This window comes from Xyrauchen texanus, chromosome 26 (assembly GCF_025860055.1).
Source record: "Xyrauchen texanus isolate HMW12.3.18 chromosome 26, RBS_HiC_50CHRs, whole genome shotgun sequence".
NCBI lineage: Eukaryota > Metazoa > Chordata > Actinopteri > Cypriniformes > Catostomidae > Xyrauchen > Xyrauchen texanus.
In genome coordinates, this window is record NC_068301.1 from 17,002,051 (window position 1) to 17,025,286 (window position 23,236).

The 23,236-nt window shown below is 38.6% G+C and overlaps 1 protein-coding gene across 2 annotated transcripts; it reads right to left on the reverse strand.

Annotated features, from left to right (window-relative positions):
* Positions 1-724: 724 nt before the first annotated feature.
* LOC127619729 (upstream-binding protein 1-like) lies at positions 725-22,082 on the reverse strand. 2 transcript variants are annotated; one of them, XM_052092689.1, is made up of 16 exons: positions 21,283-22,082; positions 16,509-16,660; positions 16,317-16,390; positions 15,649-15,754; positions 15,426-15,532; positions 12,329-12,481; positions 11,692-11,802; positions 10,274-10,387; positions 9,999-10,105; positions 9,841-9,895; positions 9,665-9,758; positions 9,292-9,382; positions 9,065-9,186; positions 5,328-5,470; positions 3,198-3,249; positions 725-2,743 (listed from the first exon to the last, which is right to left on the reverse strand). In XM_052092689.1, the coding sequence occupies exons 1-16, from the start codon at positions 21,396-21,398 to the stop codon at positions 2,706-2,708; spliced, it is 1,635 nt and encodes a 544-aa protein (XP_051948649.1). In that variant the 5' UTR covers positions 21,399-22,082; the 3' UTR covers positions 725-2,705. The 2 variants fall into 2 exon arrangements, with proteins under 2 accessions (XP_051948649.1, XP_051948650.1); XM_052092690.1 differs by lacking the exons at positions 725-2,743; positions 3,198-3,249 and adding an exon at positions 4,246-5,164.
* Between the last annotated feature and the right edge of the window lie 1,154 nt (positions 22,083-23,236).

The window sequence follows — 23,236 nt, forward strand, 5'->3', positions numbered from 1 at the left end:
TGCAGGACTATACTGAAGTATGGATAGATTCTTTAGAAGCAGACAGTAAATTAATTTTGTGCTGGATGCAACTGAACCAAATACCTGAACCTTTTTTAGCGAATGTACTGAATGGATAATTTTAGTTGACGTTAAAGTCTGTTGAATAATGATTTCAGAATAATAACTGATCAGAATGAATGACTGCTGTGGCAAATTCCCATTCTAATCCATGATTTCTGTTTAACCAGTTCAAGGCGGCAACTATAGACACAGCATCACATATTACCAGTGTTACTCAAAACTTCTCTCAAATTCTGACTTTACTGATTACATAATCAAAGTAATCACATTTCAAATGACTTAAGTTTCCTAAAATATTTTTCCACATTTATTCTTCTGTTTAAAGAGGAATGTCTACAAGTGGCAAGAATTTGCTGTTTTTCTGCATCAATTGGTCATAAAATGTGATTTCAGCAAAGTCACAAATATACAATGTGCATAAGCCAACATTTATAATCTTTAATGTATTTATTGAACAGATATTCATCTGTCCACTGTTAGACGAAGTGTCAATAAATGGAGACGATTTAGAACTGTGGCTACTCTCCCTGAAAGGGGCCATCCAGCCAATATGACTCAAAGGGCACACCACAGAATGCTTGAGATAAAAAGTATCCTACAGTGACAGCTAGAGGAGGAATCATTGGAAATGGTTAACATCTCTGTTAATGAGTCTATGGAAAACATTTAAACAGGAAAATCTATCGTGAAGGACCACAAAACTTATTGCAAGGGAACACAAAACTACTTCAAAAAAATATTCTAAAAATAATATAACCCAATATACTTAAAAAGTAATTAACTGAAAGTCAGTCACTGTAGTCTGATTACAAGAATTTAAAATGTAATCCATTACACTATCTTTTTGTACTCAAATTAGATTACAGTAATAAATTACATTGTAATCACATTATACCCAACACTCTTCCTCACTTTTCATTATAATGAATATATACAATTTAATTATAATTACCCAGAGACAATATAAGAAAATTATTTTATTTCTTGTTCAGGCCTTAATTGTGTACATCTCAGCACCCCCTATGGAAGAGAGGCTTCTTTATACAGTGACATGAGGGCACCATGATCATTATCACGGAAATGCAGAGGACAGACCGTGTGATCCACATCATTGGAGGAAGAGAATAACACACCTCTTCATATATTTATACTTTGATAATTTCTTCACCTGGAAACTTTGTGTACACCAAAATGCTAAGTGAACATCCAACGACAGCAAGGTGTCCAATGGCGTGACATTTGTTGTGGTTTCAGTTCAGTGCAGGCTTGGTCATTCCTTTTTTATAAAGAATTGTAAGAAGTAAACATTCTTACAACCATGCTCCTCTATAACATGGCAAAAATACACTCAGTACATGCCAAAGCACAGCTGCCCAATACATAACTACTGAGATGACCTACCAAGTCAATCTCTATTCAAGGTGAGGGAAAAAAATAAAAACAATAAAATAAAAAGCCACCAGACTGAACCTGCCCTGGCTGGCCAGTCAAAAGTACTATTATTGTCCCAAGGCTAGGAAGAGAGTCAGATAAAAGAAAGCAAAGGCATTATGCAAAATATAATTTATGGAGGTTTATGCAATTGTGCTTACTTCCCATATCAAAAGTTGCATTATAATCTGTGCCAAGAGCTACTATATAGGACAGAAAATAGTTACCAGGCAACAACAATCACCATCTAAAAATCAAAGGCTCCCACTATTTAAATACAATGTGGGGTGAGTGGGGTCCAATAAGCTTAAATTTAGATGATTAATTCAACCCGCTAAACACAAAGTAAATGCTAAGAATTCCAAGAAACTACCATGTAGTTGTCAGTTTTAACAGTATGTAGTAAACAAAATGGCACCAGACATGATTGGTCTTGATGGAGGAATTGGAAAAGGGACATCAGCACTGACAATGTCTTCTACAAGAGTAGCATACAGCCTAAATGTAGTCTCACAAACCTCACGTTAGCTGCAGGGCATCATACTTAAACTCAAGGAATCATTTAATCCAGACAGACATAATAGACACCCTGCGCATGCCTAAGTCAGGATGCATTTCCCCACTTTTGAAAGAGAGGTCATTATTCCCACGAGGGGTGCAATGGTGACAGTACAAAGGGGCAGGCAGAAAAACAATTGACAACTCACAAAGGCGAACAAACTCAAGTACTATACGTTCATAACTTGCAAACTGAAGACAGTCTGAGTGTGGACTTTTTTGCCACAGAAGTGAGGAACAGCCATATCACGACATTATACACTCTACGAACACCATGCTGAAGTAAAAGTGGTCACAAATCTCCTCCACTTCCTTGCGGTTTCTGCTCCACTCCATCCCTCCTAATTAAATCTTTAAAAACACACACACATCCTTAAAAGCCCACCCCGTAAACACACTGGCATCAGTTTAAGTGTTTTCAATATGAAAAAATTTACACACTGAAGTCAGATTCTAACAGTTAGGAGGCCCTGCCCAACCCTGGCTCTCTCTCTCTCTCTCTCTCTAATGTCAGAGACGTGAAGAAAGAGAGAGCAAGATAAAGAGAGGAAGAGAGACAAGGATGGAGGGAGCATACTGAATGCCCAAGAGAGGCAGTATGGAGCCTTATGATGTCATCGCACTCTCTGCTTAACATAGTTTTTCAGGCATCTCTACTTCAGCACAAGGTGAAATCCATCGCTTGTGTCATCTGAGGGGAAACAAAAAATAGAGGAACAAGAAAAACAAAAGATCTTAGAGTGGTTTAATTTCTGTGCTACCAACTAAAAACAAAAACAAATGCTGGCCAAGTTCGAAATGGCATACTATTCTTGCTATTTCTGTCATAGACTGGTATGGCAAAAGAAGTATGTATGGGTAGTATGCCATTTCGAACTCAGCAACACTTTCTTTGATTTAAATACCATGCCAGCTTATATGGTTACTTTCATGGCAAAATCAGTGTTAAAATATAATAATAAAACTAATAATAAAAGGTAAAACTACCAAAAACCTATAAGATGTTTCAGATATATTTTTAATTCAAACTCTGGACTGACTTTGTTAAAAACCTCTCAAGTGTGTAGGCAGAATAAAACATTTGACTTTAGCTTAAATTAAGAGTTTTTTAGTATAGATTTCCTTACTCTTAGTACATATTTTACCTTGTATTGTGCTGACAATGAAACTGCTCTCATCAGGGAAATTATAAACCATCTGTTATGAAAGAAAATGTTTTTGTCATATTCTGTCTGTGCATTCTCTTCCAACAGTACATACTGGTAACAATACACTAGACAAATCAGTCAAATGATATTCAACACCTATGTAACCCATTTATTTGTCACAAATGATAACATGAAAGACAAATTTTATCAGTAGCTTTATGCAAAAACATATTCAAATGTGCAACCGTGGTTGCCAACTCGTTCCAACTACCTGATAACAATAGAGACAAAAAAGATGATATTGTTTCTGGTTGCCCTATGAGTGGTTATATGAATGAAGGGAACAGTGTAAAGGCCTTTGCAAACCAAATGCACATTTTTGCTGTGATTTTGAATAGAAACAATGCATTCATATGATTCTAATTCACACCTGGAGCAAACATTCACACACCGATAAAGTACGTTTTTTGTTTTTTTTACTGTATATATTTTCTTTCTTCACCCGGTGATGAAATGCCCTGACCAATAAAATATGAGCTTTAGAACATGTGTCAGGAGCTGCTGCAGTTATCAAAACCAGCCCAACTAGTGGCACTAAAGCACAAAGCTGTTTTGACCACTGACATTAAATGCTTGAAGGGATAGTTGACCCAAAAATGAAAATTCTCTCATTTACTTCCCTCCATGCCATCCCATATTTCAGTTCTGTAGGACTACACAATGCAAGTTAATGAGTACCAACATTTTTAAGCTCCAAAAGGACACAAAGGCAGCATAAAGTAATCCATATGACTCCAGTGGTTTAATCCATATCTTCAGAAGCGATATGATAAATGTGGGTGAGAAACACATAAATATGTTTTTACTATAATTTCTCCTCCTGCCCAGTAGGTGGCGATATGCATGAATGCAAATGGCCAAAAACAAAAGAAGAATGTGAAGAAAAAAATGTCTTAAATATTAAAATATTTCTCACCCATACTTATCACATCGCTTCTAAAGATATGGATTAAACCACTGTAGTCATATGGATTAATTGATGCTGCCTTTATATCCTTTTGGAGCTTAAAAATTCTGGTCACCATTCACTTACATTGTGAGGACCCACAGAGCTGAAATATTCTTCTCAAAAATATTTGTTTGTGTTCAGCAGAAGTCATACACATCTGAGATGGGATAGTAAATGGTGAGATTTTTTGTGTGAACCTTTTATGTAACCCGAAAGAAACCCTGAACCAGCCGTGAGGATATGCATTTCATCTGCATAAAAAACTATAAAATAAATAATTAGTCTCATATGGGTTCTCTTAACATGTAAATTATATTGCTGCATCACTGCCTTGCACTCCCTTTCATAAAACTCTGATCTTTAGATTATGTTCATAATGAATTCAATATGAATAAAAAATATTTACCTTTGCATTTAATCTTATGCCAGTTCTTGTATATCTCTAATATATACAGCAGCATTTTTGTCTTTGTATCACTTTTGAAATAAACATCTTTATGGATCTGAAATGTTTTCTTTGCCAAATATAATACAAATACCATTGCTGTGACTTGCAGTGCAAAACATGATTGTGTCTCCACAAAATTATGAAATCATTATTGCTATTCCATCGTTGACGGTCATTAACAGCTGAACTGACGTAACAGTAAAGTTCCTAATAATAGGTCAGACTGAAGATGGGTTTTGTGTTAAGATGTTGTCACATTTAATTCATAACTTGCAGTGTTAACAAATGTATAACAAGTAGATGTACATGGAAATAAGATACATTCAGAATTGTTCCAATTGACAACATTTGTTTAACAGTCATTATAGAGTACATTATGCAGTGATTTTAAACCCTCAGACTGTGTATACATGATAATGCGGTCAGTCAACTTGTCCAGCAGGTAAATGGAAATAGTCTGTGTAGTGTCTCGAAAGTGCAGACCAGCTGAAAGAAGCTTTGCACAACCTAACGTACAGGGGTAAAATTGCTTGTCAATTAGTGCCACATATTGTAAAGTTGTGAATGTGCTAACGGCAAATCCGCTCGCTTTTAATGTGAAGGGGACATTCACTGGCGATTTGTTTCACATTATTGCATCGACTGTGGTGTGGTAAGTTTGTGTGTTTACCTGGTCACTGAGTAGTATGTGTATCCCTGTGGGCCCCTGTTTGTACACTTGGTTAATGTGGGTGAGTGGCAGGGACAAGACACTGGAGATTTTCCTGGTGAGCTCACAAGCAGTCATCTCATCAAGGTAAAGAGCATGGTAAACTGAAACACAAACACATGCTAAAAGGCAATGACAATATCATGTGACTGATCAAAGTGAGGACTGCTGACTATCCAAATAGCTGTGATCATCTTGGATATAATACAAAATACACAAAAAGGCATGATGAAAGGATATTATATACTATATAACCAAGTACTGGCTCTGAAGAGAAAATGAAACCGATTCTTACAATGTTCTTATTAGGAATGAAATTAAAGACAAGAAATTAAACTTAACAGGAAAACAATGCAATTGTAAAAGATGAGACAAATGTGAATTTTTAAAATGGCTTAAATCCAGAGTATGACAGAAAGCATATTGTAAATTTCACGTTACATATAAATGTATTACAGTGTACAAATTTTATGAATTAATTACATTAAGTTTTCATCATAAAAATCAATGCAATGCATTTGATTTTAAGTTCAAATACAACAAATCTAGAACAAATTAAGAGACCACTGCAAAATTATCAGTTTCTCTGGATTGACTATTTATAGGAATGTGTTTATAGTATAAAACAAAAATGTAAATTTTACTCAAAGTATTGACAACATGACCTCGAGCAAAGCAAACAAATTCATATTCTTTTTTTAAACAACACAATACTAATGTTTTAACTTAGGAAGTGTTCAGAAATAAAAATTTGGTGGAATAACCCTGATTTTCAATTACAGCTTTCATGCGTCTTGGCATGCCCTCTACCAGTCTTTCACATTGCTGTTGGGTGACTTTATGCCACTCCTGGTACAAAAATTCAAGTGCTTTGTTTGATGGCTTGTGGCCATCCATCTTCCTCATGATCATATTCCAGAGGTTTTCAATGGGGTTCAGGTCTAGAGATTGGGCTGGCCATGACAGCGTCTTGATCCGGTGGTCCTCCATCCACTTATTGATTGACCTGTCCGTGTAGGATGGAGCACTGTGGCTGGAAAAACCAATCCTCAGAGCTGGGAAAGAAGGAAGCAAGATTTCTTCCATGATAACCTTGTACGTGGGTTGATTCATGCGTCCTTCACAAAGATGAATCTGCCTGATTCCAGCCTTGCTCATCATCGATCCTCCACCTGGTCGTCTAATGGTTAGACGGAGACATGGAGAGGCCTTCGAGCCACATTGTCTCGAACCCACTGTGAAATTTGCTGGAGGATCGTGATGATCTGGGGGTGCTTCAGCACGGCTGGAATAAGGCAGATTCATCTTTGTGAAGGACGCAACTCTGTGGATTGTATTTTTCTGCAAGACAATGCTCCATGCCAATCAAGGTGTACACTCACCTAAAGGATTATTAGGAACGCCTGTTCAATTTCTCATTAATGCAATTATCTAATCAACCAATCACATGGCAGTTGCTTCAATGCATTTAGGGGTGTGGTCCTGGTCAAGACAATCTCCTGAACGCCAAACTGAATGTCAGAATGGGAAAGAAAGGTGATTTAAGCAATTTTGAGCGTGGCATGGTTGTTGGTGCCAGACAGGCCAGTCTGAGTATTTCACAATCTGCTCAGTTACTGGGATTTTCACGCACAACCATTTCTAGGGTTTACAAAGAATTGGTGTGAAAAGGGAAAAACATCCAGTATGCGGCAGTCCTGTGGGCGAAAATGCCTTGTTGATGCTAGAGGTCAGAGGAGAATGGGCCGACTGATTCAAGCTGATAGAAGAGCAACTTTGCCTGAAATAACCACTCGTTACAACCGAGGTATGCAGCAAAGCATTTGTGAAGCCACAACACGCACAACCTTGAGGCGGATGGGCTACAACAGCAGAAGACCCCACCGGGTACCACTCATCTCCACTACAAATAGGAAAAAGAGGCTACAATTTGCAAGAGCTCACCAAAATTGGACAGTTGAAGAATGGAAAAATGTTGCCTGGTCTGATGAGTCTCGATTTCTATTGAGACATTCAGATGGTAGAGTCAGAATTTGGTGTAAACAGAATGAGAACATGGATCCATCATGCCTTGTTACCACTGTGCAGACTGGTGGTGGTGGTGTAATGGTGTGGGGGATGTTTTCTTGGCACACTTTAGGCCCCTTAGTGCCAATTGGGCATCGTTTAAATGCCACGGCCTACCTGAGCATTGTTTCTGACCATGTCCATCCCTTTATGGCCACCATGTACCCATCCTCTGATGGCTACTTCCAGCAGGATAATGCACCATGTCACAAAGCTCGAATCATTTCAAATTGGTTTCTTGAACATGACAATGAGTTCACTGTACTAAAATGGCCCCACAGTCACCAGATCTCAACCCAATAGAGCATCTTTGGGATGTGGTGGAACGGGAGCTTCGTGCCCTGGATGTGCATCCCACAAATCTCCATCAACTGCAAGATGCTATCCTATCAATATGGGCCAACATTTCTAAAGAATTTCTTGTTGAATCAATGCCACGTAGAATTAAGGCAGTTCTGAAGGCGAAAGGGGGTCAAACACGGTATTAGTATGGTGTTCCTAATAATCCTTTAGGTGAGTGTAGATGGAGGAGAACTAGATCAAGACCCTGTCATGGCCAGCCCAATCTCTAGACCTGAACCCCATTGAAAACCCCTGGAATGTGATCAAGAGGAAGATGGATGGCCAGTTGTCATTTTCTGCAAATAAATGCTCTAAATTACAATACTTTTATTTGGAATTTGGGAGACATGCTGTCAGTACTTTATAGAATAAAACAAAAATGTAACTTTTACTCAAACACATAACTATAAATAGTCAATCCAGAGAAACTCGAAATGTTGCAGTGGTCTCTTACTTTTTTCCAGAGCTGTAAATTAACGGACTGTTTTCAGGAACTATTTCTCACAGGTTTTTCAATCTTAAGTTATAATTAAATATCCAATGATTTATTTTATATTGCAGATATCCCATAAAATGATGGGCACCTCCTTACATGTTACTTTTATTAATTTAGCTTGTGCTTTTAATAGTGTATTGTGCAGCAGGAAATAAAAGAATATGAACACATAGTTACACAGTGAAATATCAAAAGGAATAGTAATAAAAATTCTCATAATTTACACACCCTAATGCTATCCCAGATATGATGACTGACTTTATTCTGCTGAACATAAAGATTTTTAGAAGAATATTTCAGTTCTGTTGGTCCTCACATTGCAAATAAATGGTGGCCAGAACTTTGAAGCTCCAAATATCACATAAAGGCAGCATACAAGTAATCCATACAACTTTAGTGGTTATGTTTTACTATAAATCTCTACTTTCACATTCTGAATTGGATTAAAATATTGAACTTTTTCTCTCCCACACCTATCATACAGCTTCTGAAGACATGGATAAACATCTTATGGGTAACTTATGCTGCCTTTATGTGATTTTTGGAGCTTCAAAGTTCTGGTCACCATTTACTTGCAATGTGAGAACCAACAGGGCTGAAAAAAAATCTTTGTGTTCAGCAGAAGAAAGGAAGTCACACATCTGGGATGGCATTAGGGTGAGTAAATTATGAGAGAATATTTATTCTTGGTGAATTATCCTTTTAATTTATAAGTAATGTTGTTTGTTGTTTTGCATTTCATTGCCACTTTGTGGTAGGTTAGGATTAAAAACTCCATGATTGATATTTATACCATGTATGGATGTTTGACTGCTGTGTTCTCCGTTTTTGCTGTGGCCACGTTTCTCCAGAATAGGACTCGCGCTCTGAGAAGCCTCCAGGGAGACATAGACTGTGAGTCTGGGATGCACTGCTCTATATGGGCACACAAACAAACATACACACAATATGAGAGTTCATTCTCATTTAGAATTGAAAGAAAGCACATCAGAATAAATCACTTGTGATTTTATACCTTACCTTGATTTCAGTGCATTGTAAAGTCGGATTCCATCAGCTGCGCCACAAATTTGGACTAAATCCTCCCGAGTTAATTTCAGTAGATCAGAACCTGAGCAATCAATCATGTGAAATATGTCTATTGTTAATAACCAATTTTATTTTATGTTGAGCGTCTGTAGTTAAAAACTGAATTCAAAGAGTCATCGCAATTCTCTATCAAATGATCCTGGATTGATCCACAATAATTCGGTTTACTTAAGTATACGCAGGACAAAACATACAGATGGAGAAAGTGCCATGCGGAGGGCACTTCTGCACCAGTATAAAATGCTATAACACATGGTGTGCATGTATAAATATTTTTGCTACAAAATTATATGTGCACACAAACCTGAGAAATGGGTGAAAATACGACTGTACGAGTTGAATCTGTTCATAAGGAGCCACTTCTGCGTCTCCTGTATAGAGGCTGTGGGACTCAAAGACTGCAGAAAGTGTCAAACACAATGAGAGGATGCAATTAAAGACAGACTTGTAAAATCCTATAATTCACAAATATGCACAAACCTCCATAGACATGAGGGTACCAGGATCCCCTTGGTGGTTAGGTGAGGATGACTCACTGAAAACAAATGCCAAACCATCAGATACTGCATAACTGTGCTTTATGGCACATTGTTTAAGAAACACAGAGACACATAAAATAATGTATGTGTGTCTCTTACCTGTCAGGTACTGTGCTGCCAGTGCTGTATGTGTGTGTGCTGGAGGTAAAGGTCGGAGTAGATGCAGTATTGGGACTGACGTATGCATTATCCGACCATGGAGAGCACTGAAAACAGAGAAATGTATGATAGCGAATAGCGAATGTCAGAGTGATGTATAGCCCTGCAAACCTAAAAAAGGAGGTCTAAAACAAAATATGGATCAAGACTGAGGTTTTTGTCATGAGGACCGAACTATCACTGTTCACACACAGCAGAGATGAATGGGTGCTTACACTTCCTCTTTTGCTTTTGGCGATGGAATCGCCGCAGTCTGCAGGAAGTGTACGCTTGCTTGATTTTTTAAGCTCATGTTCTACAGCCTCCTCAATCACAGGCTCCAACCGAGTCTACAAAAACACACACACAGCCCAGTGAAAAGATTAGTCAAAAGATAAGAGACAGACTCAAAAAAACAAAAAACATTTTTTAACCTCCTGAGACCAGATCGTGGCTGCTATATCAATTTTCCATATCCCTTTTTGATTTGTAACTATTAGCACATAATAAACATGCAAATAATAATAATAATAATATTCTACAGCAAACAGTTTTCCTAAAAATGAATGAAGTTACAGAAATTACATCAGAAACTACCCTAATTCATTAAAAAAAAAGTAATGGCCAGCATTGTCCAATCATTGCCAACCATGTTAAAATAAAATTATACATTTTAAATTCTGAATATATGTAGTGATTATTATTGTCCCATGTCTGACAAACATCATCTGCAGCCTGAAACTGAACTTTTGATAGGAAGTTTGGATTGAATGCACTTACCTGTATAGAGAGTTATAGGATGCTCCCTTGCTCCCTATTTAGTGAATGACTTAACCTCCAGTGTGCTGTTTGAAATGCACCTTATTTTCATCCTAACTCCATATAATCCCTCTGAAAGCAACATTTTCAGGTTTTGGATGAACCCATTGATTCTCAATGTGATATCCTATATTAACTGTGCATTTTCTAATGAAAACCTTGTGCTATTGTACACATTAGTGTACATTGTGATTAGCAGCATGGCGTTTTGTGCTAAATCACTCAAATTTTAAATTGGCATATCAGGTGAATCTAGAGACTCTAATCTTTTGACTCAAACTGGTTTTAAAGTAAACGCTTAATAAGGTTTCTTACCAGATGTAGTTTTGGGAGTTGGTGTTTCTCCCAGACATACTCTGCTGTGATCAGAGACATGTTATTTGGTCACATGACTCGAAAGTTTAACCCTTTACTGACAGCACAGGGTCTTCTGAACTGAGATCAGTCCGTTTAAATTAATTTAAATGATGTGCTGCATACAGCAAAGCCAAAATACAATGTCCACGCTTGTGTACGAAATTTAAAGTACTTTGATAAATATGTTTAAAATGATACATGGTGGCTGTAACATGATCGGACAAATACTAACTTTATCTCAGCAACTCCCCAATTACGGGACTAAATTAATCATGGGTGTAAAACACGTCTATGAAAAGGGAATTTCTATTATGGCATCAGTAAACTGAAAACGTTTGCTTTTGTGTGATGCTCCATCCATGCATATAGGTGTAAGTCCAAGACCACAGTCTTATCAGTTGTATAGGAGAATAAGAGCCAGTACAACAAACAAAAAAAGACTTTGTGCACCTTTGAGGGCTGAGCTAAATATACTTGCCTCTGACAAAATTGTGGTGTCATAGGAAAGTTGATATTTCTCTTTCTCTTGTGCGGTCCGTTTCTCCATCTTCTCTCTGTCTGTTTTCTGCTTTCTGTCTGCTCCCTTTGGCTGTTTGTAGAAGGACACACTTTAGAAAATGCCAAAGATCAATAGTCAGGTTTCTATCCAAGTTGCAAATTTAGTTCAGATGGAATATGACCAAAACTATGAATAAAGCACCGTTTACATCCCATGTGTTCAAAAGAATAAAATGGTCACATCTGGGGAAATTGGCGCAAAACAGAAATGTTGTAGCCAGTGTGTTTTTTGTTATTTTATTTAATGTAATAATTTAATTGTAGTTTAGAGCATGCAGGCAAAACACTTTGACAAAGTTAAATGTAAATGTGTTTACATCGTTGTTTATACGCACATCTTCTTACAGAAAAAAAGCGAGAGTAAGTTTCTTATGCACTTTGGAAATTTCATTTGCAACTTGGTTTTTTCACCCAGCAATTCCCATGCGATATCCCAAATATGTGAATGGGAACTTGGCTTGTGTTACCTCCAGACTGGATCCAAATTCCAGCATCATACTTCAAAAACTACAGTATATACTGTATATTTTCTTGCTTGCATGTGTGTGTGGCGTAACCTTAAAGACTTTGATCTGGCAGCTGGCGGAGTGCAGGTGCTCCGTATATTCTCCACTTTCATTTTGCTTAAAGGTGTCAATCTGGATACGGAACGGAACTCCTTTCTCTCCACCATGTTTTCGTGGGGTAAACTCTGTACTGATGCAATGAACCTTCATCGAGGAGGAGGAAAGGAAGGAAAAAAATTAGCGTGGGATGCATGGAATGCCCCTGGAGCAGTTTGAGATTATGCTTGCACTGGGTTGTGCCAGATACGTTTTCAATAACCAGAATGATATTCACATGTTTGAAACTTGATCGGGCTGCTCCAAAGTCAAAACGATAATGTTTGAAAATTAAGCATTGTGAACCCTTCTGTCTCTCTCCAAATTGTCTGGGACATTAATATAATTCCAAACATGTCTGATACTTGGCACAGGGAGCACATTTTTCTTTGTTACAACTGCTCTACAACTTCAACATTTTACTTTCTAGATATTTTCATGGAGATACGATGTCTGTTTGTCCATACAATGCAAGTGAATGGTGACCAAATTTTCAAGCTCCAGAAAGGACATAAAGCATTAAGGTAATCCATAAGACTCTAGTGGTTTAATCCATGTCTTCTGAAGCGATCCAATTGTTTTTTTTTGGATGAGAATGGAGTGAATTTTTTTCACTTCAAAAAGGTGCCATGTATAGGATTTTTTTTTTAATAATGTTCCTTGAGGTCCACTTATAATGTTAGTGTGATTTTTCTAATTAAAACTAGTCATAATTTAGGAATAACTGGGATAGATAATTTTCTATCCCGTTTTTGTGCCTCTGATTCAAATGCTCAATTTTTGGGGCTTGTATTCTTGAAGACTTCAGTGTAAACCACCACTGCTGTGATTGTGTAACATCTTGACATCTGCAGTCTCCTTGCCGATCATGATTTCAAGCTTGAATACACTTCCTAATGCCATCTAGCTCTCTTGCACATGCTTCAAGCCGAGAAGTGTAATCAACCTTAAAATCATGATCGTGTCTAGAGACTGCAATGGCAAGATTTACAGTGCAAAAGGAGTTATATTTTGGTCTTTTCTCAACCAAAACTGAATGGATCACTACAGAAGACATTGATTAAACCACTGGAGTCTTGTGGGGTACCTTTATGCTGCCTTTATGTGCTTTTTGGAGCTTGAAAATTTGGTCACCAATCACTTGCATTGTATGGACAAACAGACATCATATTTCCATAAAAATCTCTTCAATTTTGTTCTACAGACAAAAGGGTGAGTAAATGATGAGAAAATGGTCATTTTTGGGCAAACTATTCCTTTAAGGCATCATAGATACATTCCTGATCTGAAGAGTGTTCCAAAAGGAAGGCAACTCAATTATGCTGCATCCTAAAATAACTTGTTTTGGCAAAAAACTAAGGCAGCATCACTTGTATCCTTTGTGGATAAGCCAATCTCATAATAAACTGTGTTGAGAGAAATGTTAGATAAAGATTATAAAAAAATAAAAAAAAACTCTTTTTACAGAAAAGTATCAATAAAACAAATATTCAGTGTAATAAAAATGTATTGTTTTACCCAATATTTGTGTGTGCAATGTATTTTTACGATTATTATATTACAGCATATAGCATAGCAACATGCTAACACCAAACAAAATCGAAATCAATTGCGAGTGGATTCTCTCGTGTGGAGCACTATGTGTGTGGTGCAGAGAGTTACGGCCTGAGGAACTAGGGCTGCAACTAACGATCGTTTTGAAAATCGATTAATCTAACAATTATTCAGTGATTATTGCAATGAATAAAATAAATTAATCATTAGCTCTTAACCGATTATTCAGCTTGTGCCCTGACTTAAAGATTGTATTAAACATGCTTACTAACAATAAAGAGGACAAAATACCATTCACTGAATTAAAGGGAAAAAATAAGTTTACTTCACAAAATAAATTCATCACAAAAAAATCCTATTATTATCAACTTATATTTGATGTCTCTTAAATATAAGTGTATTTTGTATATAAGTGTATTTTTTCACTTGGTTATACTTCTGCGAGTGCAGTAAAGACAAAATATACTAATATTCAAGATCTATCCTCTAAAAGCAAGTATAAATATCTTATATGCTGCTTCTCAGGTTAATGCATCTTTTTTTAAAGGATTTTTAGATATTTTAAAATATTTGTATTTTTTAATATTATATTCAACATCCTCAGATAACAAATTTTTCTTTGCCATATATAGCTTCTAAATGTAAGCTGTTTTAAAAGGAATTTTAGACATTTATACTGGAAAACACGCCAAAACAAAAACAAATCAAAAATGTATTTTTTTGCGGTGTATAATGGGGTGAAGAGTACACTCTCTCACATTTCTGTTCACTCTGTCATATTAATAAAGCTGTGTATTGCCAATTTTCTTCACGATAAGAAATGCACAGTGATACATATATTATGATTCAATATAGCGCGATGGCTCGTGACTTAATCTAGCTGCATTAAGCGGCTCGAGGGATGAGCGTCCCCGCGACAGAGTGTGCATCAGCCGGTGTCCTGATTTTGCAATCCACATCACCTGAAGCTGTTTGGAAGGTTTAGAGTGCATCTGGACTGTGAGCTGTGTAATTCTTCTTCTCCTCAGTCAGGCAAAAACTGCAGTGCTGCTCTCGCCCATGGATTTAATGTGATCTCATGTTACGTTAAATTAGATCTAATGACTACTAGACAACGGACATTTTTCAAAATTTTTTATTGTCAATAACGTCGACTTATCGTTTCAGCCCTATTTGGAACAGATGGTAAGTTGAGTAGACAGTGAATGCTCATTCAACCAAATGAGTCATTTTTGGTTATGAAATTTTTCATTAAATCATGTTATTCTTGATTTCCCTGATGATTATCTACAGTAGTCGATCAAACAAGAAAAGAAATCTGTAAAATGTTTTAGAAAGCGTGATCTCACACAGCAAGACTTTCAACATTTAGTCAGCTGTCTCATTGACATTACTGAAACTCAGTAGTACGCTTATCTAGCCTTTAAACTACCACAACATGAAAGCGTGCTTGTGGGTTAAGGTCAAATCTGGCTCATGTGAGAATGGTCATGTGTACCTGCACAAACACAGACGCTCTTTTGGAGAGATCCCACAGGAACTCTGCAGCGTTGAGCTGGGAGGCGTGTGTGTGGGGCTCTGTGATGCCAACTGACATGGGGATATCTGCAACACACACATGACACACAGTAAAAACTGTTTGTTAACCAGAGTGAATCAAAAAATGACCATTCCAGAGCTTTGGCACCAAAATAACACGTGATCACACAACAAGCTCCCACCGATGTCAAGAAGACGGTCACCGGGCCGATTCCATTTCCATCCCTCCAGCTGTTGTTGCTCCATGAACTGAAGCCTTCGGTCATGGAAAACCACCCTAACTAGACTCTATAATTCACCCCAAAGCAAACAGACACAAACACAAAACATCAGAACAAGCACTCCTCTTGTAGTGTACACATTGTTTTTTGCACTGAATCTTCATCATGGTAAAAGAAATGACACTCACTGAGCACATTATTAGGAACACCTGTACACCTACTTAATCATGCAATCTAATCAACCTATCGTGTGACAGCAGTGCAACGCATAAAATTATGCAGATATGGATCAGGGACTTCAGTTAATGAGGCGAATGGGCTACAACAGCAGAAGACCACGTCGGGGACTTTATTAGAACCATAGTGCTCCTAATAAAGTGCTCAGTGAGTGTACATTTTTTGTGTTTACTGCCCGAATTAAATTTGATGGGATAAAATGAAAAACAATACATAGACAACATGTCTTTATGTTAGTTTCCTTCACTGGATGCATGTAGTTAAACATACGGTGCAAAGACTTTAATACGATTCACAAACAAAGTACCCTTATGAGTCGTTTTTTTTAATGAATAGGTCAAAAATACTCAAACTTAAATGTTATAGTAATTTCTGAATCTATATCATCTCACCTTCACAGTCTTGTTGAGGTCTGGCATCTCCCCTATTTTCCTGTTATCAAGCAACCGGATTTCATAAGACTGGCCTACAGGGGAAGAGGATAAGGTGTGTTTATTCTAATGTTATTGCATATCTTCTCAGCAGGTCTGGGGCTTGTTGGTATCCTTGCAGGGGCGGGGGATAATTGAGGAGGAAAACAGTACCTTGGTTTAGGTAGGTGAGCGTCTCCTCGTGCAGTTTAACAGCAGGGGATGTGGCGGCACACAGCACATACTGAAACGGAGGATTCTTGGTGTCAGACTCCACAGGAACACTAACATCTTCCTGCTTAAAGATGGGCAGAGCCAACACATCACTGCAGTGAGAAACAAACAGACAGAAAAAACAAATGTTATTATGAAATGGTGAATTGTTATGTCAGAACTGCAGACCCTCTACCAATGTCAATATGGAAATGTTTGTCACAGAAACAGGTATGGGGAAACACCCTGCACACTCTATAAACATCACACACACAGCCTCTCTTTCATCATTCTGAACCACAAACACGCAAAGCACACATTACCATCACACTACGGAGAAATTAAAAGAAAAAACCAACACAGAGGCAAATCACTAGAATTTAAATGTTTATTCTGCAATTTCTGCACTGCTACAAATAGATAGTCCTGTCCCAAAATAAACAAGTTTGGGCTGAAGTGTCAGTACCCGCATCTCAATGTGCATTCTATCTGTCCTAAACAGTATCTACTATGAAAAAAGACATGCCAAAGTTTCCCAGATGGTCTAGTATATTTCCAGAAAATATTCAAAATGTGGATCCGTGGACACTTTTTCAGCTAATATTCCCCACAATCCCTTGCTCAGTGGAAGTGGAGTTTAAGGGTTCACTTCAGAACAACAACTGTGAAATGTGACAAATTATGAAATAATTTTATTTTTTTTAGTTAATTATCCCTACAACATGTATTGAACTTGGGACATTCCTTTAATTTATGAATACCCAAAAAAATAACCTAAGACTATCATCTTTTTAGTTGCAGCATCAACAACAAGAGCTGAAAGGGTAAATACTGTCAGTAAGGAGAGACATTTGAAAACTGCCATGACCCTGCACATGCATGACATATATACAGACTCCTATGCCTTTATGACACATGCATAGGTGGTATCAGGCCAGTGCAGTGACAGCAAAACAAGCTGAGTCAGTCAGCTGGCAGTCTGCTTGACATGACGTTTGTTACAGTGCTGCCCAGCAATCTGCATCTGTTTTCTGAAACATGAGTAGCCCCACGGTCACATTCTGTTCCACTGCTGCTCATTCCACAGATGGGCATGACCACAAGTTAGACTATCTGCAATTAACACCCCCATTCACCTCTTGGGCTACACCAAAACATCACATTAACACTTTATGTCATAGTCCTGACTTACATACACAGTGCAAATGATAAGCATATCTCCATAATACTAACTAGATCCTGACCTGATCTGACCCGGTTCATGGAAAGACACCTGCTACTAATGCAGCAGCAGTAGCCTTGCAGCAGTCACTACGTGCTTAAAGCAACAATACCAGAAAATAACTGTTTAGCTTACATAATATAAACACTACTCCAGTGTGAACATTGTCCGGATGCCTTTGGATGACCATGTGAACTGCAGGGTGCTGGAAGAGTAATAAGAAACTTGATAGCACAGGGGGGGAAGCATGTGAACAGCTCTCTTTCGCCAGTCTCACACTAGAGCACTCCAGTCACTAACAATTTGGACAAAGCTACATATACAGTTTTTAATATGCGCCCACATCATCAACACCCCAGCGAGACTTGACATATGCAGGGGGAATGTTGTTTGCTTCTTCCAATGCTGTGGATGTTGAAGCACCTGGCATGCAGTTTTAACTCATGGCAAAACAACAACATCTATGAAAAAATGTTGACTACGACATTTTGGGGTCAGCTTAAATTGACAAAAAACAATAAAAATACTATATTTTGATTAAAAAAAATTATAAAAATATTTCTATCCCAGGTTAATATGTAGACAACTATAAGAGTGAGTTTGGGGTGGGACTATCTGTTTGTTCAACAAATGGAAGTTAGTGGAAGTGTTTGTGGAAACCTGTTTGAAAACGGTCACTATTTTTGCAATTCTGTTGGGTGCTGCTAATGCTGCAGGATATTCAGAGTCTTTCAATATTTGTTACGGTAAAGTGTGTAATTTCCACGCCACTACCATCATCTCACAGAACATAAAAACCATTGATCACAATTTCCAAACAACCCCTTGTCTTGTCCATCCATCTATATCATCTGGTGAAAATGGAAAATTCACCCAAATATTATTTATTTTAAACCAAAAATTCGTCTTTAATCATTTATTCACCCTCATGCTACAAACATTTCTTTACTCTGCTGAACAAAATGATTTTTAGAAGAATATCTCAGCTCTGTAGGGTCATACAATGTGTATAATGATCAGCACTTTAAAAAAAGCACAGACAATTGTGCTTTTCATTTAAGTCATAATCCATATGACTTAAATGAATGTCTTCTGAAACTGAACAATAGCTTCGGGTGAGTAACGGGTCACTATATTTGTTTACTTCCGGCCACTCTGATCAGCGTCCACGAGGGGATTTTCATCATGCTCCCTCTCGTAAGTGCGTTGGCATGTTCCAGTGAAAACTCACGTGATGCATAGCTTGATTTGTTTACAAGAGAACGCTGTTCACAAGGTTGATTAATTTTGCTTTCATTTGAACATGCCAGCGTGCTTGTGTCACGCAAGAGGCGGGGTGAACCGAATCCCCTCATGAATAGGCATCAGAGAATGACCGTCAGTAAACAATTATAGTGAAAAGGACTTCAATATTTATCTGTTTCTCTCCCAAAGCAATCACATCATTTTAGAAGACATTAATTTATCCACTTTAGTTGTATGGATACTTTTATTACAAATGTCTGTGCTTTTTGGAGCTTTAAAGTGCTGATCACCAGCCACTTGAATTCCATGGACCTACAGAGCAGAGATATTCTTCAAAAATCTTTGTTTGTATTCAGCAGAAGAAACAAAGTCATATACATCTGGGATAGCATGAGGTTGCCTAAATAATGAGAATTTTCAATTTTGGGTGAACTATCCTTTTAATGGGGAGGGAGTTAGTATTGATAGGGAAATATATTTATTATATGTTTTTGTTTTACATTTTCAATCCACTCTTAAAGCTGAAGTATGTAATTTCTGCAACACGAACACCCCTGAATGTTTTCAAAACAGCTTTCTGAATACGCCCCTTATCTGCAGCTAAGCAAAACGAACAAATAGCCCTGGCCCCAATTAACAACAGTGACTGCCCACTTTTTTAGCCATCTGGGTTCCATAAGTATTTTCCCCATTCATTTCTTCCATAGAATAAAATCCTTCAAAAAAAAAAAAAAAAAAAAAATGTTGTGAGACATGAACCAAACCAACCAGCTATGAGGTGAATCACAATATCATGGACTTTGTTTTGAGGTAAAAAGGTATTTGAAAAATCAGACATAGACAAAGGTACAAGGTTGTGTACTTATCGTGTTTCATGAGAGCAAAGATTACAATCCCAAGAAGCATTGCGAATAATGTAATTGAATAAAATTATGGCAATATATAAAACTATTGATTTTAGGTTGTTGATTATAAGTATAGGAGCAATATATTTTACGTTTGCAAAATATCCCGATATGTTCAATATATAAGTAGTTTAAGGGTGAAGGGAGACCAACCCGATTACATCATTCACTCAAGCAACATTACTCACTCCCTCATGGGAGCGCACGGTCACTACGAAAAACGATTTGCATGTTTCGATGAGCAAGGTTCTCTGATTGGTGGATCTTTCTCTGCTGTACCATGGGTAATGTAGTTGTTCACCACAATTTCCACTCTCAAACACAATTTGTAAACATGAAATTGAGATAATGCAGACGGATGGCTTCAACGGAAGCATATACCATCGATGAACAACCTCGTTGCTCACAGTAAGTCTGTGTTTAAAGTTTTATAAGTTATCATTGAAAATCTATTTGTCTATGGGATAAATTAATGGAATTTTTACTTCCGGAACTAGACTGTTGCACTCTGTTGGTTGAGTGATGTTGTTGGGGCAGAACAAACAGGAATATTTATAAGGGCACAGAGACACAGTGTTTACAGTTTTCAAAAAAATGTTCCTACGAATGGCTTAGTTATAGTTGTCTTGGCATATTAAGCTGGGATAGTAGAACGTATTTAACACTATCTTGAGGATATGCTTTTAAATATCAACAACTGGAATGTTACAAACTTTTAGATGATGTCACTATGGACCATATTGTTTGCTTCTATGCACAGTATCACATGACCTAATGGAGTTCAAAGTTCGCCTCAATTTATATTCAATTTCTGCAACAACTGAACGCAGTTTTCACAAAATTTTAATGTTTTCAAACCTCTAGCAAACTAGATTGGATGAATTCGCTCCTCTTCGCCTTTCATAATCATTAATTTCGCATCTCATAGACAAGAGCAAAGAACACCCTGTTCCAGGAAGTAACGTTACTTCAAATGTGGTTGTTATATTTTCAGTATAACCACTGCTTTATGTCTACTCAAAGGAGTGTGAAGAAAGTGCATCCATACTCTACAATCAATTTATAACAATGATGTGGCCTTGTTTGCCCTCAATATGGTCAGACAACATCACCAAGATGCAACTCGTTGTCTATTGTTTTGAACTAGCTATAGCCACTCTTAGCCATATTTGAAACAGGCGACGACAAAAACAAACCTCGCGAATTACTAATTGATGACAACTGGCGTCAAACTAAGAATTTGTGCAACCTATAAGCAAACCCCGGAGGGATCATTTGATTTGCGAAACAAAAACTGAGGCAAAAAGGCTAGCCAACTAGCTCCCAATCATAGGTGTATGTTTCCCGTCTGAGCTGCTCTAACCTCATGCTGTACGCGCCAGCCCCGAGCTCTTGACCGATGCCAGATAAACTGGCATCAAAGTCGTGCACAAGCCCAGACTCGATGGTAGCATCGTCCATCTTCAGCACCCACGCCATGGCGCTCAGATCTTTCTCCTCCGACTCTAACCGAAGGGCCGCCAGCTTCACCTCGTACCGACGGCACCTGCGCGGAGCTCGCGTTGCAGCTGACGGACCGCAGCTAGTCCTACTAGAGTTGGTAATGTTGCCACACGCGGGAGGCTAGCTCATGAAAGCGGGGCATATGGCTCGAGCCCTGACAGTAGCGTGTCTCGCCATTGCTTCAGTTTCACAGGAACACAGGCGAGAAATATCAGTCTCAGGATGAGTTGAGGCGTCGTGAAGTAAACTGAGCCTTCGCCTTTACGCTCATCAACACTAAATGCTCCAGTGGGGAAACCTTGCGTCTTACCACCTCGTCTGCATCAGCACATCATATCTGTATGCGATCTTCCATTATATAAAAGCTGGGTGGGAGGACGCTGTTGACTGTCACCGTATTCAAACGCAACGTCCGCCCGAGTTGGGCTGGCAGACCTCGCGCGTGCTCTGATCTCCGCAACTGCAGTAATCCTAAACACAGTAAGGTGCCATTGTGTCCAATGGCTTCCGAAAGCGCTCGCCTAATTTCATCGTGCTGACCCGCCGGTTTAGGCTTGACAGTTTGTTTTTGTTTTTGCAGAGGCTAAAGATCACAAAACAACGACACGGCCCTCCGTGTGTACACCATTCAAACCCTAAACGCAAGACATCTACAGCAGCCTCGGGTGAGATTCGCTCGGGAATCTGACAGCCAATCATATTGCTGCTCTCAGTGCAACGGAACCTCGCTCAGCCAATGGGCTTCAAAATATCTGTCGTCATCGTCTCCCTGGCTAAAAGGAACTGCTGACACTCTGAGCTCTCAAAAACCTAATCTTTAGGGATAATTAAAATTTTGGATGAACAAATTAATAAACAACACATCACCTTGGCAGAAATGTATGAGAGCCCGTTTCTGCCACGTGAAAAAAAAGAGCTTTGGTAAGTCACCACCCTCCATCTGGCTCTCACCCACCTAGATAAAAAGGACTCATACGTTACAATGCTGTTCATGGACTTCAGCTCAGTGTTGAACACAATAATTCCTCAGCACCTGATTGGAAAGCTGAACCTGCTGGGCCTGGACACCTTCCTCTGCAACTGGATCCTGGACTTCCTGACTGGGAGACCTCAGTCAATCCGGATCAGGAACAGCATTTCCACCACCACGCTGAGCACTGGGGTACCCCAGGGCTGCCCACTCTGCTGACTCACGGCTGTGCAGCAATGCACAGTTCGAAACACATCATCAAGTTCGCCAATGACACGACCATGGTGGGTCTCATCAGCAAGAACAACGAGTCAGCATACAGAGAGGAGGTGCAGCGGCAAACTGACTGGTGTAGAGCAACAACCTGTCTCTGAATGTGGACAAAACAAAAGAGATGGTTGTTGACTTTAGGAGAGCACAGAGTGACCACTCTCCGCTGAACATTGATGGCTCCTCTGTGGAGATTGTCAAGAGCACCAAATTCCTTGGTGTTCACCTGGCGGAGAACCTAACCTGGTCCTTCAACACCAGCTCTATCACCAAGAAAGCCCAGCAGCGTCTCTACTTTCTTCGAAGGCTGAGGAAAGCACATCTCCCAACCCCCATCCTCACTACATTCTATAGAGGGACTATTGAGAGCATCCTGAACAGCTGCATCACTGCCTGGTTTGGGACTTGCACTGTTTCGGACCACAAATCCCTGCAGAGGATAGTGAGGACAGCTGAGAAGATCATCGGGGTCTTTCTTCCCTCCATCAAAGACATTTACAAAAAACACTGTATCCGCAAAGCAACCAGCATTGTGGACGACCCCACACACCCCTCACACAAACTCTTCACCCTT

Excerpts from the sequence above, each read along its gene's own strand:
- LOC127619729 (XM_052092689.1), bottom strand. The coding sequence starts at position 21,398 with ATGGCGTGGGTGCTGAAGATGGACGATGCTACCATCGAGTCTGGGCTT. Across the intron at positions 10,106-10,273 it reads CCAAAAGCAAAAGAGGAAGT|TGCTCTCCATGGTCGGATAA; the intron begins GTAAGCACCCAT and ends CTCTGTTTTCAG. Across the intron at positions 2,744-3,197 it reads CATTGTCAGCACAATACAAG|ATGACACAAGCGATGGATTT; the intron begins GTAAAATATGTA and ends GTTTCCCCTCAG.